Below are 18,985 nucleotides of genomic sequence, written 5' to 3' on the forward strand. Positions count from 1 at the left end.
TTTCTTTCTTTCTTTCTTTCTTTTCTTTCTTTCTTTCTTTTCTTCTTCTTTTTCTTTCTTTCTTTCCTATCTTTCTTTCTCTTTCTTTCATTTATTTCCTTTTCTTACTTTAATGCATTGGATTTAACTTCCAGTACAATTTTTTTTGGTTGTTTCAAGTTTGTGTATATATTCTAGTTAGTTAACATATAGTGTCATATTGGTTTCAGGAGTAGAATTTAGTGATTCATCACTTATATATAACACCCAGTGCTCATCACAACTAGTGCCCTCCTTAATGCCCATCATCCGTTTAGCCCATTCCCCCATCTGCCTCCCCTCCAGCAACCCTCAGTTTGTTTCCTGTATTTAAGAGTCTCCTATGGTTTTTCTCCCTCTCATTTTTTTCCTTCCCCTATTTTCATCTGTTTTGTTTCTTAAATCCATGTATGAGTGAAATCATATGGTATTTGTCTTTTTCTGACTGACTTATTTTTCTTAGCATAATACACTCTAGCTCTATCCACATCGTGGCACATGGCAAAATTTTATTCTTTTTGATGGCTGAGTAATATTCCATTTAATATATATATATATATATATATATATATATATATGTGTATATATATATATATACCACTTATTCTTTATCCATTCATCAGTGGATGGACATTTGGGCTCTTTCCATAATTTGGCTATTGTTGATAATGCTGTTATAAACATCAGTTTGTATACCCCTTTGAATCAGTATATTTGTATCCTTTGGGGTAAATACCTAGTAGTGTAATTGCTGGATGGTAGGGTAGTTGTATTTTTAACTTTTTGAGGAAACTCCATACTGTTTTACAGAGTGATTGCTCCAGTTTGCATTCCCACCAACAATGTAAGAGGGTTCCCCTTTCTTCTCATTGTCGCCAACATCTGTTATTTCCTGTGTTGTTAATTTTAGCCGTTCTGACAAGTGTGAGGTTATAGTTTTCTTATTTTAATGATTAAATCCTTTCTTATTTTAATTGATTTTGATTCTTTTCTAACATATTACAGAGAGACCTACTTTTTAAAAAAATTTGTTTATTTATTTGAGAGAGAGAGTGAGCATGAGGAGGGGGCAGGGCAGAGGGAGAAGAAGCAGACTCCCTACTGAGTGCGGAGCCTGATGTGGGGCTCGATCCCAGGACCCTGGGATCATGACCTGAGCGGAAGGCAGATGCTTAACAGACTGAGCCACCCAGGCGCCCCCAGAGATCTGCTTTCTTAATTAGAAAATAGTAAAGATAAAATTTTAACTTTTTTGATATCTTTAAGATCATTAGTATCATTCACTAGCTGTGTAAAGCTTGGGTTGCTATATATATTAAATGATACAGACTACATTGTCATAGTTATTTTTCTTCTTTCCTGAGGTCAAACTTTTGGCTATTTCTTCTCATTAATGTCTGAGTCTGCCTCAATGCCTACCACTCACATTTGCAATTAGTTTTGGGTTGCCAAAGTTTTTAGAAGAGTGATTAGGATTGTACGTAAAGTAGGAGCAGACAAACTCTAAGCGAATAGATGATTTCTAAGGTCTGACGATCTATGTATAGTCTATGATTCTTTGGTATTTACTCAGTATACTGTACATACACAGGAACTAATGTGAAATCTTTGTTTTTAAAATGAAATTTATTTTATTTTTGTTTTCTTCCTATAAAAGCAATACATACTTATTGCATAAGGTATGGAAGTTTATTTATTAAACAGAAATACACTAATATGGAAAAATATTTATGACATCTTTAATTAAAATAGCAATTCAAATTAAAATATGTTAACAAACTGCTATATATTTGTAGAAGAGACATAGGTAATATTTGTAGGTACATTAAAAAAAGGTCACCTCTGGAGAAGAGATAGGATTTCAAGAGGTAGGGTGGTATGATGTGGGGTAGCTGGTAGGTAAGAGAAATCTATGGTTTTTTTTATGCTTCTATATTACTTTCATGTTATATAAATATTACTTTCTAATTTTTTAAATTATTAAAATAAAGACAGGCAAAAAATTATATATATCCTACTCAGTGGCCACCATTATTACCTCTCCAAGTTTCTAAGAGTACGTACTCACACGGAATATACTTATCTATGAATATATACTAAAATACTGGCATAGATAGAGATATATTAGACAAAAGTGAGATCTCCTTTTAAAAATATTTACAGGATCAGGGTGCCTGGGTGGCTCAGTGGTTAAGCCTCTGCCTTCGGCTCAGGTCATGATCCCAAGGTCCTGGGATCAAGCCCTGCATCGGGCTCCCTGCTCCGCGGGAAGCCTGCTTCTCCCTCTCCCACTCCCCCTGCTTGTGTTCCCTCTCTCGCTGTGTCTCTCTCTGTCAAATAAATAAATAAAATCTTTAAAAAAAAATATTTACAGGATCATATGAACATCTTTCCATGTCCAAAAAATATGTCTGCAACTTTACCTTTAGTGCATTGGCTTAGATATGCAGATTTCCTCTCGGATTATAATTACACATAAAAATAATGTAAAGGGTAAATGAAATAACTAGCCAATTTAGATCTAGTCCAAACAACTTTGATTTTAGACATTGAGGAAAAGTATATATGTTTTCCCTAACTGACAGTTAGATAACCGTTCTCAACACTACTTCATATAAATTGCTTCGAGATAAGGGGTTCATGTATTTCCTTTTAAAACTTATCAACAGTTTTATAAAAAGATATTTGGCAATTATCTGGTTATTTTGATCAATGTAACTTTTTATGATGTTGACTTTCATAGACATTTCAGGAATGGTTATTTAAAAATATAAGTCTTAACTTATTTTCTAGAGTTTCAAAAAGAACTATAAATATCCTGAATCACTAAGCATATTATCCAGCATTGGATGTGCGCTCTCCATTACCGGTCTGGCTCTCACAATTGTATTTCAGATTGTCACCAGGTAAGAAAGGAAGCAGGCTCTTCTTACGAGAGAAATTGCTATTCTGATATTATTTCCTCTGCACATATTCTCATCAGAATACAGTCTTTTGGAACCACAAGGGAAATCAGATTTAGTTCAATAAGCTCATTTTATAGAAGAGGACACTCAGTTCTGGAGAAGCTAAGAAATACATACAAATAAATATACAATTAAAACTGTGGTAAGTGCCTTGAAGAAAAATAGCATACCATGTAATTACAAGCTTGTCATGTAAAACTAGTATGGTCCCAAAGCTCATTAATGCTATAGTTCCTTTGTGTTAAACAGAACCATACCTACCAATTTTCATTTGCAGAAGAATAAAGCATTGTTAAGCAGCAAGTGTTTGAAAATTAAACTAGTTTAGAATATATATTAAGTTTTCAAATGGTGAAACTTTTTAAAAGTCTTTGAATTCCATAGTTCAAAAAAATCTAATTTAAAAAATTACTTATAAACACATATTTCTTTCCACTTTGACCTCCTCACTAAAGGAGTGCTTGTGTTTTTTTTTATATGCTATATTTTTAATAATCTGTAAATATCAGCTTGTTATTTATTAGATTACCTGTGTACTATCTGTTTTCCCCATCACCATGAAAATTGATGAGGACAGTGACCTTCTCTGATTTTGTTGTTGTTGTTGTTGTTTGTTTTGATCACTGTATACCCAGGACTGAGCACAGTACCTGGCCCATAGTAGGGTAAGTGGGTCTATTGTGCATTCCTACCTGGTTCTCTTCTTAAACTCAAGATGTCTCAAGATGAACTCATCTTTCCTTCAGAATTGTTTCTCCCTACTAAATTCCTTCATAAATGTTTTCTCAGATGTATAAATTCAGATTTTTTTTTATTTTAAAGGCATTGCTGTTTAAAAATCTTTCCTGAAGTTTTATTTATTTATTTATTTATTTATTTATTTATTTTAAATTTATTTATTTGACAGAGAGAGACACAGCAAGAGAGGGAACACAAGCAGGGGCAGTGGGAGAGGGAGAAGCAGGCTTCCCGCGGAGCAGGGAGCCCGACGTGGGGCTTAATCCCAGGACCCTAGGATCATGACCTGAGCCGAAGGCAGACACCTAACGACTGAGCCACCCAGGCGCCCCTGAAGTTTTATTTAAAAAATTAAGAACTGACAGAAAAGTCAAGAGAACACTGAACAATCATATACCCTTCACCTAGATTCATTAATTATTAATATTTTGCTTTATCTTTCTATTTTTTGCCCTGAAATTTTGAAAATAATTTGTAGGCATCATGACTGTCATGTCTAAATTCTTCAAGTATTTCCTAAGAACATGGGTATTCTCCTCTATAGTATAATACCATTCCTCACTCAGGAAATTCAGCTCAAGCAATTTACCATTAATATAATATTATCGTGTTAATGCATAACCCATATTAAAATCTCTCCAGTTGTCCCAGTAATGTTCATTATAGCTGGGTATTTTTTTTTTTCTCCAGTTCATTTAGTTGTCATGTCTCTTTAGTTTCATTTAGCCTAAAATAATTCCTCTGCTTTTTTGTTTGTTTTGGTCTTTTAGAACATTAAATCTTTTGAGATGTTGGGGGGTCAATTATGCTGTAGAAGGTAGAATGTTCTACAGTTTAGGATTTGTCTGAAATGTTCCTCATGATCAGATACAGATTAAATATTTTTGATGAGAATACTAAATCATTAAGTCTTTTCCAGTGTGATGGAGCAAGAAGCACATAATGTCACTTTGTCCCATTATTGGTTCTATTTCGTTTGATTCTTTGTTTACAGTAGTGTCCACTGGACTTCTACACGCTAGAGGTTCATGTTTTTCCTTTTGTATGTAATAGAAAATCCATGGGATGAGACTTTATGATTGTGTGACTATCCTGTTCCTCAACTCTTACTCAGTGGTTTTGGTGTCCACCAATGATTCTTACTGTATTATACTACTACATTGATAGTTGAAAATGATTTTTCTTATCTATTATTCTTTCTACATTTAGTTACTGTATTCCTTTGTAAAGAAGTGTACTCTCCACTGTAACCAGAGGGAATCTCTCCACGTTGTTTTGGCATGTCCCTATCAGCACTTTTACAGCAAAATGACCCAGGCACATTTATCACTTTCTTTGTCTCATACTTAGAATCAGCCATTTGTTCAAAGAGCCAGAATTCCATTTGATTCCTCTTCTTTACCTATTACACTTAATGAGTCTCGTGCCATTCATTTAAAGTTTTTATACTGAATGCTAACTATAGGCCAAGCACCATGCGCAGACTGAGTACAAAATTATGAATGAGGCAAGTAAGCTCCATCTCTCGTGGTATTTACATTCTTGGGGGAAGACAGATGTTATACAAATATATACAGATTTAAGTATATAATTACAAATAGTGGTAAGTGCCTTGAAGGAAAATTCTATGTCATGTAATTACAGATCTGTCATGTAAAAGGAAATGGCTCTTATATTTGTTCTTTCATTTGTATTTCTACCATAATCACTCTTGAACAATTATTTGGTCCCATGTGAATAAGTTGCAGTAGCTGCATAACAAGTTTCTTTGACTAAAATTTCACTCCTTCCAGTCATCATCAGATTTTTTTTTTTATTCTCTATCAGTATGTTTCTTAGCAGTTTTGCTACCATAGACGTCACTAAAAACTCATCAGGAAACAAAGACAAAAATTTTAAAAATGACATTGACTTTTAAATTGTGAATCAAATAGTTTTCTTTGTTCATAGACAGGGTCCCACATAATTATATATAATTTATGTATAATGTGTATAAGTTATAATAAATTATACATAATTTAAATATATAAAATATATATGTTAATACATAAATTGTAATATATGTTATATGTAAAAATAATATAATATTAATGCACAGAAGATAGTAATATACAGAAGAGCCAGGGTATCTGAAAATAGCCCATTCTCCCTGTGGATTATAATTTATGTTTGAAATTGGAAAAAAATTAGAAACTAACTTTGTTTTTATATAAAAGGATTCCTTTGAGTACTTTTTTCAGTTCTGGTCATTAAAGCTTTCAAAAGACTGAATGAAATTTTGGATTGTCCAGAAAATCTCAACTAAAACATCAAGAGAATGAACAGAGGTCTGTTTAAATATATACTTTTTATGCATTAAATATATGCTTTTTATGTACCTTCCCAAAGACTGAGAAGGTTCATGACGGAATGTTATAAAATCATAAAGGATATGTAATTAGCAAACAGATTCATTCATCAGATTCTGGGACATTAAAAATGGATACTTGAAGACATTAGAATTTTCAGCACAGTAATAAACTTAGGGAAAGAGCTATTCCAAGAGGCCTCATAGTCTGAAAAACCCAGAAGGGCTTGGTACTGAATGGAGATTCTATAACTTTCATTAATATAAGACTGCATCGCATAGTATACAGAGAATTATAATAGGTCATTAGAGGGAACTTAAGGATATATCTGCCTTTACCCACTAAGGAAAACAATATATGCACAGAAAAGAGGATATGAAACCTCACATTTGAGATCAACTGTATTTAGGACAACCTTGAATTCTCTGCCAATCTGAAAATACACAGGTGGGCCAACAGAGGACACACACATGAGCAGGGGCACACACATACACACTCTCTCTCTCTCTCTCTCTCTCTCTCGCGCGCGCGCGCGCTTGCTGCCTTCTAAAGACTACTGGTAAACAATGCCATCTTGCAGACAAAATGAGAAAATGCTGTTCTTTTCTAGCAAAGATCTTAGGTAAAGATGAGAAAAAGAAAATAAAACTCAAAGTTTCAAAGAGCACTTTGTTCTATACCCAGAAATTACATCTTCAAATGAAGGAACAGTGTCCAAGCATGTTTTATATTAACTGGCTCATTCAGAACATTTTGACCATTTGACTGTCAGCAAGAATTTCCTAAAGTATGGTCCTTGGGACACTAGTTCCTTGGGAGATACTCCATGGAAAAAGGGTTATGAAACGTCTTACAGAAAAGACACATGAAATTTTGTTGAGTGTAAGTCTTTCAGAGAGATAGTAATCATCAGTCTGCTCAAAATATCTTTAGTAACAGCAACAGGCCATGAAAGAAATTTTAAATATTTTTACTTAATTTAAAATGTGTATGGGAACCTTACTCTTTAAATGTAACATAAGCTAAATATTATACCATTTTGTTTTAAACTTATAAAAGTCATTTAAAATTATATTTGACCTATTGTTTTAAAATCCATACTTGATTTTTTTTTCAATAAATCTGTGGTTTATTTGGATATTCCTTCTTCTTTTTTTTTATTATTATGTTATGTTAATCACCATACATTACGTCATTAGTTTTTGTTGTAGTGTTCCATGATTCATTGTTTGCATATAACACCCAGTGCTCCATTCAGTACATGCCCTCTTTAATACCCATCACCAGGCTAACCCATCCCCCCACCTCCCTCCCCTCTAGAACCCTCAGTTTGTTTCACAGAGTCCATAGTCTCTCATGGTTCATCTCCCCTTCCGATTTCCCCCCCTTCATTCTTCCCCTCCTGCTATCTTCTTCTTCTTCTTCTTCTTCTTTTTTTTTTTTACCATATAATGTATTATTTGTTTCAGAGGTACAGGTCTGTGATTCAACAGTCTTACACAATTCACAGCACTCACCATAGCACATACCCTCCCCAATGTCTATCACCCAGCCACCCCATCCCTCCCACCCCCCACCAATCCAGCAACCCTCAGTTTGTTTCCTGAGATTAAGAATTCCTCATATCAGTGAGGTCATATGATACATGATTTTTTAATATAAAAAAGATGAGCCCCAATGAGTCCAACTCTACCCACCATCTGATTGCAGGCTCACAGGAGACCCTAAGAGAGATCATACTTGATTTTTTTTGTATAAAACACTTTTTAAAATGCAAGAGACTTTTTCTTTACCTTTGAACAGGGATTCATCTACTAATGTGCAATAGTTTCTTATTGTGAAATTTTAAAAAATCCATTTAGAGCCTTTCTATAGATAGCCTTTGTATATGTTTGCAAATCTAGAGTAGAACCTATTGTCTATTGTGGTAGAAGAGACTGCCCTGAAAGTTAGTGGCTTAAAACATTAATTTCTTATCTCTCACGATTCTCTGGCGTGACTGGGCTCAGCTGTATGGGTCTTCTATTGGTCTCTCTTAGAGTGTCCTGTGAGGCTGCAGTCAGATGGGGTAGAGTTGGACTCATTGGGGCTCATCTGGGATGCTGGGACAGCTGGGTCTTTCTCCGACTCCGTATAGTCCCAGAGCATTCCTATGTGGTTTCTTCAGCAGGTTAGCTAAACGTTTTACCTGGTGGCTCAGAACTCCCAGGAGAACCAAAGGGAAACCTTATTATGACATTTATGGGCAAAGTGCCTTTATGGGATCCTTCCTCCATAAAAAAAGATTTAAAAACTGTGTTTTACAACTGTATTGGTATAAAGGTGGATATATTAATATTATATGCTCATATTTGTACTTTGACCTATAAAAGTTCATTCTTTTCCCTTCTGGTTTTAAAAGGAGTTAAAACTTTGCTGCAGGCCATAAAAGTATCATTGGGCCTAAGGACTGCTTTATCTGCTGAATAAGTTGGCCCTAGCTGCCAGGTCTTCTGGTGCATTTCATTAGTTAGATCGAGTCACAGGTTGGCCCCAGGAGGGGACTACATGAGGTATGGATACCAGAAAGTAGCATTCGGTGGGGGTCCTCTCTGAAGAATAGCTGTCACCTTTGATTACAACACAGTTTCAAGGAAGGATGTATCAACCTGTTTTCTCTAACTCACCCCTTTGTGGAAATGCAACGACAGCGTGCTCTTCTGGTGTACTTGGGAAGGTAGACTTACCAGCTGGCCCACTGGGCTATGGGCTGGATTTCCATTGTGTAATAATATTTCTTTGTTCACTTGCAATTTCACTAGAGTTTATTTCTTGCAGCTGTTTTGATTATTTAATTATATTTACTTCTTTGTTTTCAGGAACGTCAGAAAAACTTCAGTAACCTGGGTGTTGGTCTGTCTGTGCACATCAATGTTGATTTTTAACCTCCTCTTTGTGTTTGGAATTGAAAACTCCAATAAGAACTTAAAGAAAAGTGATAGTAGCACCGGGAAGCCTGACTCTGGTAGAAATGAAATGCTCATGCAAGACATTGTTGACAACCGGAATCCCACATGCACTGTGGTTGCTGCCCTGTTGCACTATTTCCTGTTAGTGACATTTACCTGGACTGGACTCAGTGCTGCCCAGCTCTATTTCCTTCTCATTAGGACCATGAAGCCTCTTCCTCAACATTTCATTCTGTTCGTCTCTTTAATCGGATGGGGTAAGTGTCTGCCTTTCCACTTACTCAGAAATTTAATTTTGTTGAAATAACTTAATTTCAACAACCTAACGGTACAAGGCCTTCAGGTGGGGGAGATGGAAATCCAGCCGTCACTGGAAGTGCGCCTTCGGCCTGGTTGCTCACACTCCTGGGAAGGAGGCAGATGTGATCAGTTCTAGTCACGTCCTGAGCTAACCTCAAGATGTTAATTTCCTTTAACATCTCTATTAGTTTCATTTGAAATTTAGACCACATATGATTAACTTCCTAGCTACTTTAAAAGAAATGTTTTGAGAACATCAAGAGTGACTCTAAGAAAAATAATTTGAAGAATTTATTGGGTTCCAGCAAAGAATTGTGTGAGTGATATCTAAATTTAAATTTATTCAAGGGAAAGAGGAATTAGGCCATTTAAGAATGGAAATTGTGGTTCTCCCCCGGACTCCTTGGTAGTCTGTCAGAGGGAGAACCTTGTCGCTGTCCCATCGCCTGCTCCCGCCCCAAGGAACCCTATAAGTCTCAGTCATGCGTGAGTGCATCTCCATCCACGTGGGCCAGGCTGGTGTCCAGATCGGCAATGCCTGCTGGGAGCTCTATTGCCTGGAACACGGCATCCAGCCCGATGGCCAGATGCCAAGTGACAAGACCATCGGGGGAGGAGATGATTCCTTCAACACCTTCTTCAGTGAGACGGGCGCTGGCAAGCATGTGCCCAGGGCCGTGTTTGTAGACCTGGAACCCACGGTCATTGATGAAGTTCGCACCGGCACCTACCGGCAGCTCTTCCACCCTGAGCAGCTCATCACCGGCAAGGAGGACGCTGCCAACAGCTACGCCCGAGGGCACTACACCATTGGCAAAGAGATCATTGACCTTGTCTTGGACCGCATTCGGAAGCTGGCTGACCAGTGCACAGGTCTTCAGGGCTTCTTGGTTTTCCACAGCTTTGGAGGGGGAACTGGTTCCGAGTTCACCTCCCTGCTGATGGAATGTCTCTCTGTCGATTATGGCAAGAAGTCCAAGCTGGAGTTCTCCATTTACCCAGCTCCCCAGGTTTCCACAGCTGTAGTTGAGCCCTACAACTCCATCCTCACTACCCACACCACCCTGGAGCACTCTGATTGTGCCTTCATGGTAGACAATGAGGCCATCTATGACATCTGTCGTAGAAACCTCGATATTGAACGCCCAACCTACACTAACCTTAACTGCCTTATTAGCCAGATTGTGTCCTCCACCACTGCTTCCCTCAGATTTGATGGAGCCCTGAATGTTGATCTGACAGAATTCCAGACCAACCTGGTGCCCTATCCCTGCATCCACTTCCCTCTGGCCACCTATGCCCCGGTCATCTCTGCTGAGAAAGCCTACCATGAACAGCTTACTGTAGCAGAGATCACCAACGCATGCTTTGAGCCAGCCAACCAGATGGTGAAATGTGACCCTCGGCATGGTAAATACATGGCTTGCTGCCTGTTGTACCGTGGCGACGTGGTTCCCAAAGATGTCAGTGCTGCCATTGCCATTGCCAAGCGCAGCATCCAGTTTGTGGACTGGTGCCCCACTGGCTTCAAAGTGGGCATTAATTACCAGCCTCCCACTGTGGTGCCCGGTGGAGACCTGGCCAAAGTACAGCGAGCTGTGTGCATGCGGAGCAACACCACAGCCATCGCTGAGGCCTGGGCTCGCCTGGACCACAAGTTTGACCTGATGTATGCCAAGCGTGCCTTTGTTCACTGGTATGTGGGGGAGGGCATGGAGGAAGGAGAGTTTTCCGAGGCCCGTGAGGACATGGCTGCCCTTGAGAAGGATTATGAGGAGGTTGGAGCAGATAGTGCTGAGGGAGATGATGAGGGTGAAGAGTATTAACCTGTCTGCTCCGATTTTGCACTCCGTTGTCTTGGGACTGTCTTATTTCTGTTCTGGAAGCTGTCTGTTGTGGCCCTAACTTGTCAATAAAAGTGATGTTTCTGTTTTTAAAAAAAAAAAAAAAAAAAAAAAGAATGGAAATTGTGGTGAGAGTTACAAAGAAATCAGAAATGTGTAAGAGTAGTAGGTAGAGCCAACAATAACAGAAAGAGGCAAGCCGTTACCAAAAATGATGTCCTCTATTGACCCACATCTGTAGATCATTTGGTATATTGTCTATAGTAGAAGAACAGTACAGTCTTGAAAAGGGCCAGACATATAATTCATTCACGTTCTGTTATAATTAATTCCAGTCTTGAGTAAATTATTAATTCAATGCCTCTCTTTTACCACAGGAGTCCCGGCTGTAGTGGTGGTTGTGACAGTGGGAATTATTTTTTCTCAGAGTGGTTCACAATGGGAGTTAAACTACCGACAAGAAGAAATGTGAGTTTATATATTTTTTAAAAATGTCCATTTATTTGATATAAGAGTGTAACTGTTCAGTGATCTTGAGTCCAAGTGTCACCGTATATATGCATCTCACTTTATAAGTATCATAAGTGGGTATTTCAAATTCTCAAACAACACATTATATTTTAAATATAGTGACGTGAAAGTTGCCTATAATAAATCCTTTTGTAAATCAAGTTATTACCTTCTAAATTTATAATCTAAACTTTGTTAGATTTGTCTCCTTTTATTGAGCCTAAAAATCGTAGGACACAGTATGTGTGCTCCTTAGTAACCCTTTATCTTAGTTTTCTTATGTAGGAAACAGGAGTAACAATGATAGTAATACCCATTCTGAGGTGAGGGGTCAAGAAAGTAGGAAGATGTTTTATATTTGAAGAGCATTATCTGTGTTTATGACCAGTTTTATATTGATATGATTAGAATGAATATTTTATGATGACTTATCACACATAGAAAGTTTTCCCTGAGATTATAGTATGAATAGTTGTTACTAATGGAAATACCTGACTGCGGTGTTTGTTTTTTCTGTGAGCTGGGAGAGAAGAATTTTGAGCCGAGGGACACCTGGGTGGCTCAGTGGGTTAAGCATCTGCCTTTGGCTCAGGTCTTCATCTCGGAGTCCTGGGATCGAGCCCCACATCGGGCTCCCTGCTCAGCGAGGAGTCTGTTTCTCCCTTTCCCTCTGCTCCTTCCCCCTGCTCTCTCTTTCTCTCTCCTTCTCTCTCAAATAAATAAATAAATAATCTTAAAAAAAAAAAAGAAATCTGAGCTGAACTCTTTATGTGTATTTTTTTTTTAAGATTTTATTTATTTATTTGTCAGAGAGAGAGAGAGAGAGAGCGTGTGCACAAGCTGGGGGAGGGGCAGTCAGAGGAAAAGCAGGCTCCCAGCTGAGCAAGGAGCCTGATGCAGGACTCGATCCCAGAACCCTGGGATCATCACCTGAGCCGAAGGCAGTGTTAACCGACTGAGCCACCCAGGTGCCCCTTTACGTGTATTTCTGCTACCAAACGGCAACTGCTCTATAATTTATCCTACCCTCTCCTTTTATAATTCAACCATTCTCACCCCCAGATTCCACCTTGAGTCCAAAAGCAACTAAAACAAAACAAAACAAAACTCTTGGAAATGTATCAATACAGCCAAGGGAAGGGTGCATACCTATGTCCAAGGCTGACAATGCCCAACTGTAGAATAGAAGGCTATCTGCCTGGCTTGATTTTAGGAGCCAAATACTCCTGGTACTATTTTTTCTGTTTAATTAGGGTTAAATATCTTTTAATGAACTTAAAAAATTTAATTCCACAATTACAGATCAGGGGTAAGATGCAACTATCTCACAGGAGAGGCAATTCACTTCAAATTGCATCACTGATTTCCTACCCTAACCTTGGGACAGGGCTAGATGTCCTCCTGTAAAAGCCTTCAGGAGAAAGAAGTCGACCATCTTAAATATATTCACACTGAGCTATGAAGAATTGAGAGCAGATTCTTTCCTGAGTACACTGTTAAATGTTAGGGAAGACACGAGGCGATGATAATAGGAGAAGCTTCTAGAGATTTGAAAGTACTTCTCAGGAGGATTTCAGTAAATTCTCAGCCAAGTGCCCTCTTATTTCTTCTGTGTAGGAGATGGCAGAATGGAGAATGACAGGAGGGTTGTCCTCCAGTTACAGATGAAAGGAGAGCCAGAGGTCCTGAAGATAAACTCGCTTGCTCTCACCATTTTATTTAAGGATAGACCTATTCTTAGGTTTGTTGATTAGAATTCTTAATTCTGTCAATGGATTGTAGGCACTACTTTTTGCTTTTTATTTCATTACAGAGACTTGAACATCATCCCAATTTCCTTCTAGGTCATTCAGATTAGAAATATGATTTCTAATAATTTAAATTATAACAACATTCCAATGCAAGACAATTTAGAAATCCTTTGACATGTATAATAATGGTGCTTTACCTGCAGGGGAAAGAAAACATACATTAATTCAATGCCAAATATGTGCCAGGGCTTCTCACATCATTTTGTTAATACCCAAATGCCCACCTGATACCGGCACTTGGGTGTCTAATGGGACATCTAGTGGTCTTCCCTCCCAAACCTGCTCTTCTTATCTTCCCCATCTCAATTAATGGTAATTCTGTCCTTCTAGGTACTCAGGCCAAAGAATCTGGAATCAACCTTAATCCTCCTACATCTCACATCCAACCTAGAAATAAATCCATTGCTTTACTTTTATATATATCTGGAATCAGACTATTTCCCAACATCTCTTCTCATCCAAGCCACCAGATTATTGTAATAGACTCCTAGCTGATTTCCTACTTTTGCATGTGCTCTTCTATTATCCCTGCATCTAGCAAGATTAATACTTCCAAAACTCAAGATAGACAAATAATCCAATTAAATAATGGGCAGAAGACATGAATAGACATTTTTCCAAAGAAGACATCCAGATGGTGAATAGACACTTGAAAAGATGCTCACCATCACTCATCATCAGGGAAATACAAATCAAAACTACAATGAGATATCGCCTCACACCTGTCAGAATAGTTAAAACCAAAAGCACAAGAAACAACAAGTGTTGGCAAGGATGCAGAGAAGAAGGAACCCTCTTGCATTGTTGGCGGGAATGCAAATTGGAGCAATCACTGTGGAAAACAGTATGGAGGTCTTTAGGGTTTTCTATATATATAGTATCATGTCACAAAGAAGAAATTTTGGGGCTTTTTTGTTGTTCACTGCTAATATCTGATATCTAGAACTAGATATCACATAGCATGTAGCCCATAAATACTTATTAAATAAATGAATTCATTCTTGCCACAATGCCAGGAAGTGATTACTATACCTCACAGATGAGGAAAAAAACAAAAACAAAAACACCACCATAACCATTTGCAACAATAACAACCACAAAAACCTCAAAACGGATGCAGTGAGGTTAAATAACTATTAAAATATTTAAAAAATATATTTTAAACATCAAACTTTTAGAATATCCATTAATAAGTGACTATGTAAATAACTATTACAAAATAATGGAGTACTATGCAGCTATAAAAAAATAATGACAGTCTTCATAATCTCATCTGGAGTGATCTCCAAGATATGTTGTTAAGTAAGTTATAGAGGTACCACATGTTATTATTTGTTTAAAAATCAGAAAAAAACTATATTTGCTGACAAATGCATAACCTAAATCTGGAAGAATACACAAGAAACATTGATTAGCACCAGAGACTAACCTAGGTGACTAAGGATAGTTGTAGGAACAGTTGTCTCTCTATGATGACTTGTACCTTTAAAATTTTGAGCCACCTAGATGTGCTTCATGTTCAAAAATGAACTAAAAGAATAACTTGCCTAAAGTCAGACACCTAGTAAGTGATAGAGTGACTTTTTAATTTGGCACCGCCTGATTTAAAAGCTGTTTCCTTTCCACTAGCCCATACATCAAGAAATATGACAGAACTAATGTCTTTCATTTTTTTTTCTAGTGGTTGAATTCTTGAAAGTCATTTCAAATATGCAAAGGGATATTGGCTTTTAGCAATTCTCTCAGTAAAGTGAATGTCAGTAATGTTAATAGCATAGAGAACCAGTATGTATAACATTTTTAATCTACTAAAATCATTTTTTTTTCCCCATAGCTGCTGGCTGGCAGTTTCAGGAAACGGTGGTCTTATATCAAGCCCGTTGTTGTGGTCATTCATGATACCTATCACCATTATCCTCATCAACAATATTGTTATATTTATTATCATTATAGTCAAAGTGATATGGAAGACTAACCAGAATCTGACAAGGTAAGATTACCCATTAGTGGGATCTTCCAGGCATGACTCATGTAGTACATAATACAGCACCACAATACATCCACAGAGCCTAAAAGAGTTTTCAGACTTCTGGGACAATGGCAAGGAGATGTGGTTTGCAGGGCAGATTTTCTTTTAAACTTTGTCTCAGAAAGTGAATCTTCTCCTCATCTTCCAACAATATGGAACTGCATTACATAATACACTTTCATGCTGTATGAGCCCAACTAAAAACTAAACACAAAGACTTCAAAAAAAGAAAATTTCTCTCCCAACCCCAAATATTCAAGAAATCAGATTTGAATCATTAAAGAAATGAGAAGATTGTGAGGAGATGCTAGTAACTGTATTTCATTTTACAAACTAGTAGCTGCAGGCTATATTTTACATGTGTTTCTTGAATCTGATAGTGGCTTTAAGTTTTTAAAATTAGTTTAAAACATATAAAAATTGGGAGATTTCAGTTAAAAATTATATTTTCTCTTGAAAAAATTGGAACATCTGGCAACATTGCACCCACATTTCCTGCAGGTGGACATGTGCACTCTGGTTTATCAGTTCCCGTGTGTGCCGCTTCTCTCCTTACTATAACCTTCCTAACCTCCATAAGCATTTTCACTGTTGTCCCTGTAAACAAAAAAGCTTTCAGTTGGAGAGGTAAAGAATAGAAACTATTAAACAGATATACTCTCCTTAACCTCACCTCCAACATCACAATTGGTTAGAAAACAGTGCTAATGAGGCCATGAATCCAGGTTTAATTTTACAAGACTGTGTTTATCCCCAGTATATCTATTATAAGCACATCTGTGAGCTTTGTTGGTCACCAAATGGATCCATTTGGTATGAACAGATGGGTGAAAACAACCATCATTAGTGGGAATATCATCTTTAATATGTGCTTTACTGATCAAGAGTAAGTATCATCCTTCCTATATGAATGATAATCCATATTGAGGGGAAATGCGGGGGAAGAGTCTATCATTGATAATCATTCAAACCTTTGTTTTATTAGCAATGCAGAAACATTTTGGTAAAATTTTCTTAGCCTAATTGCAGAGTAGGTTATATTTCCTCTATACGAAACAGTATCATTTTGGCCACAGATAGCAACAATTTTGTATATCTAGATTTTGGCTGACAGCTCATGGTTCTTAAATTAGCTTAGTCACAGTGAAAAGCAGGTTACAATTTCATTGTTTAACAAATTATCTTTCATGTATCAGTTAGCTTTTGCAGCATAACAAACCACCCCAGAACTTACTGGCTTAGAGTGACAAATATTTATTATTTGTCATAAGTTTGAGTGTTGGTCAGGTACTTGTTCTGGTCTTCTTGAAAATGGATGGATGATCTAAGATGACTTATTTTTGTGCCTGGTGGTGGGTGGGTGGTTGGTTTTGAGTGGGAGCTGCTTAGTTGGGAAAGCTAATCTCTATTCTGTGTAGTCTCTCATCATCAATTAGGCCAGTCCAGGCTTCTCAATATAGTGGTGTCAGGGTTCCAAAGAACAATAAAAAAAAAGGCCAGCAAAATGCTTTCAAGCTTCTGCTTATGGAATAATTGCTAACATCCCACTGGCAAGTCATATGGCTGAGTTCAGATTCCTTCATTTTTACATTTTAAGAACCTTTCATTCCCATATCACCCTACATTGTGGGAAGGTCCCAGATGCCCAGAAAAGGAATTTCTCACTGGCTGATCCACAAAATAATCACCAAGATAAAATTCCTTTCCAAAGAAAACATCGATTTTTGTGTGTGTGTGTGGTATTTGCCTGCAGTAGTAGATAAAGGACTGTTTATTCCTAAGTTTTAGGCAAGTTTCACTGTATTCCTTAATGAAGCTTGCTAAATCAGATTTTACCCAGATATAGGTCTAACATGGTTTTCTACCTAATGCATAATATTGTTAAATAGTATATATGGGCACCTGAATATGTATTCTCAATTAGAGGGTAACAATGATATTAATAAGTAAAATGGTATTAAGAAATAAAACCATGTTTTCTTTCTTGCTTTCTCTTACCTAGCACAAAAAAGATTTCATTCCTAAAGAAGATTCTTAGTACATTATCTATCACAGTTGTTTTTGGAGTAACCTGGATTCTGGCATACTTTATGCTAATTAGTAATGATGACGTCAGGATTATCTTCAACTACATGTTCTGCCTTTTCAACACTACTCAGGTATGGTGTGGATTAGTCTGAAGGTAACAGATCATGCAGTGGTGGGGATGATATCACCCTGGACTAAACTAAAGGTGACCTTGAAAATCATTGCTTAGTTACCTTTAGGAGACTCTATTTTCAATACATTTTGAAGGAAGAGGAAAGAAAGCTCCTTATGACTTACCTACTATGTTCTTTCCTGGGCACAGTTCATAGAATATAATTGCAGTACGGTTAGACCATGTTAATCCCTGTTCTCTTAGCAGAAGAGATTTTGTCCAGCAACTGGCTTGGCAAACACCTCCTGATTCCTTTTCTCCCATGTAATAGGTTCACGACAGCTCCTCACCAGGGTTGATATGGTTGATATGGTTGATATGGACAATGTTACAGTTACTATTGGAGCTTAGACCACAGTGCGGTTGGCTGAATTTTTTCTTTCTCTTCCTTTTTAAAATTTCTATCCTTACCAATATTTTTGTCTGGTTCTCTCCATTGCTGAAAGAGGAGTATTAAGATCTCCAACTGTGACTGTGAATTTGTTTATTTTCCCTATAATTCTGTCAATTTTTGCTTCACACATTTTGAAGTTCTGCTATTAGATGCATATACATTTATGATTGTGATGTCTTCTGAGTAAATTAACTATTTATCCTTTGGAAATGTCCCTCTTTAACTTTTATAGCACTCTTTGTCATGAAGTCTATTTTATCTGATCTCCAGCCTTCTTGTGTATATTGGTTGAATGGTATGTATTTTTTAATCCATTCACTTTCAACCTATCTGTGCTTTTACATTTAAAGTATGTATCTTGTATGTAACAAGTAGATACATACATTTAAAGTATGTATCTTGTACATAGCAAATAAAAGGGTAAGATCTTTTATTCATTCTGACAATCTCTGTCTTTTAATCAGTGTTTAGTCCATTTAGAGCTGATGTAATTATTAATATGGGTGAATTTATATCTACCATTTTACTATTTGTTTTCTGTTGCCATTCCAGTTCTTTATTCCTCTGTTTACTTTCATTTTTGAAGGATATTATCCTTGAATATGGAATAATGGGTTGATAGATGTTTTTTCCCTTTTAGTATTATGAAGTCATTTCACAAACTTGCTCCAGTTTCTAATGAGACATCCTCAGTGTTTCATATTCTTCCCCCCGCCATATGTACTGTATTATTTCTTTTGGTTGCTTTCAGGAACTTCTCTTTATCTTTGATTTTTAGCATTTTCACCAAGATATGCCCAGATATTATTTTCTTTGCATTTATTCAGCTTGGAATTACTGAGCTCCCAGGATCTGTTTATTTATATCTTTCACCAAATT

At 37.0% G+C, this 18,985-nt stretch overlaps 2 protein-coding genes across 2 annotated transcripts in view; both read left to right on the plus strand.

The window, feature by feature from the left end:
* Positions 1 to 18,985, plus strand: part of ADGRG7 (adhesion G protein-coupled receptor G7) — a 70,213-nt gene that overhangs the window by 41,977 nt on the left and 9,251 nt on the right. Inside the window, exons 11-15 of the mRNA XM_032406126.1 lie at positions 2,812 to 2,924; positions 8,929 to 9,275; positions 11,540 to 11,630; positions 15,318 to 15,473; positions 17,515 to 17,671. Coding sequence (XP_032262017.1) covers positions 2,812 to 2,924; positions 8,929 to 9,275; positions 11,540 to 11,630; positions 15,318 to 15,473; positions 17,515 to 17,671 — 864 coding nt within the window. The remainder of the gene's footprint in view (positions 1 to 2,811; positions 2,925 to 8,928; positions 9,276 to 11,539; positions 11,631 to 15,317; positions 15,474 to 17,514; positions 17,672 to 18,985) is intronic.
* LOC116633521 (tubulin alpha-1C chain-like) lies at positions 9,786 to 11,146 on the plus strand. Its single transcript, XM_032406127.1, has one exon. The coding sequence runs from the start codon at positions 9,801 to 9,803 to the stop codon at positions 11,142 to 11,144; it is 1,344 nt and encodes a 447-aa protein (XP_032262018.1). The 5' UTR covers positions 9,786 to 9,800; the 3' UTR covers positions 11,145 to 11,146.

The sequence above is a fragment of the Phoca vitulina genome, unplaced genomic scaffold, assembly GCF_004348235.1.
Source record: "Phoca vitulina isolate PV1807 unplaced genomic scaffold, GSC_HSeal_1.0 scaffold8, whole genome shotgun sequence".
NCBI classification, from domain to species: Eukaryota; Metazoa; Chordata; class Mammalia; order Carnivora; family Phocidae; genus Phoca; species Phoca vitulina.

What these genes read in the sequence shown, in the direction of transcription:
- LOC116633521 (XM_032406127.1), top strand. Translation starts at nt 9,801, where the DNA reads ATGCGTGAGTGCATCTCCATCCACGTGGGCCAGGCTGGTGTCCAGATC.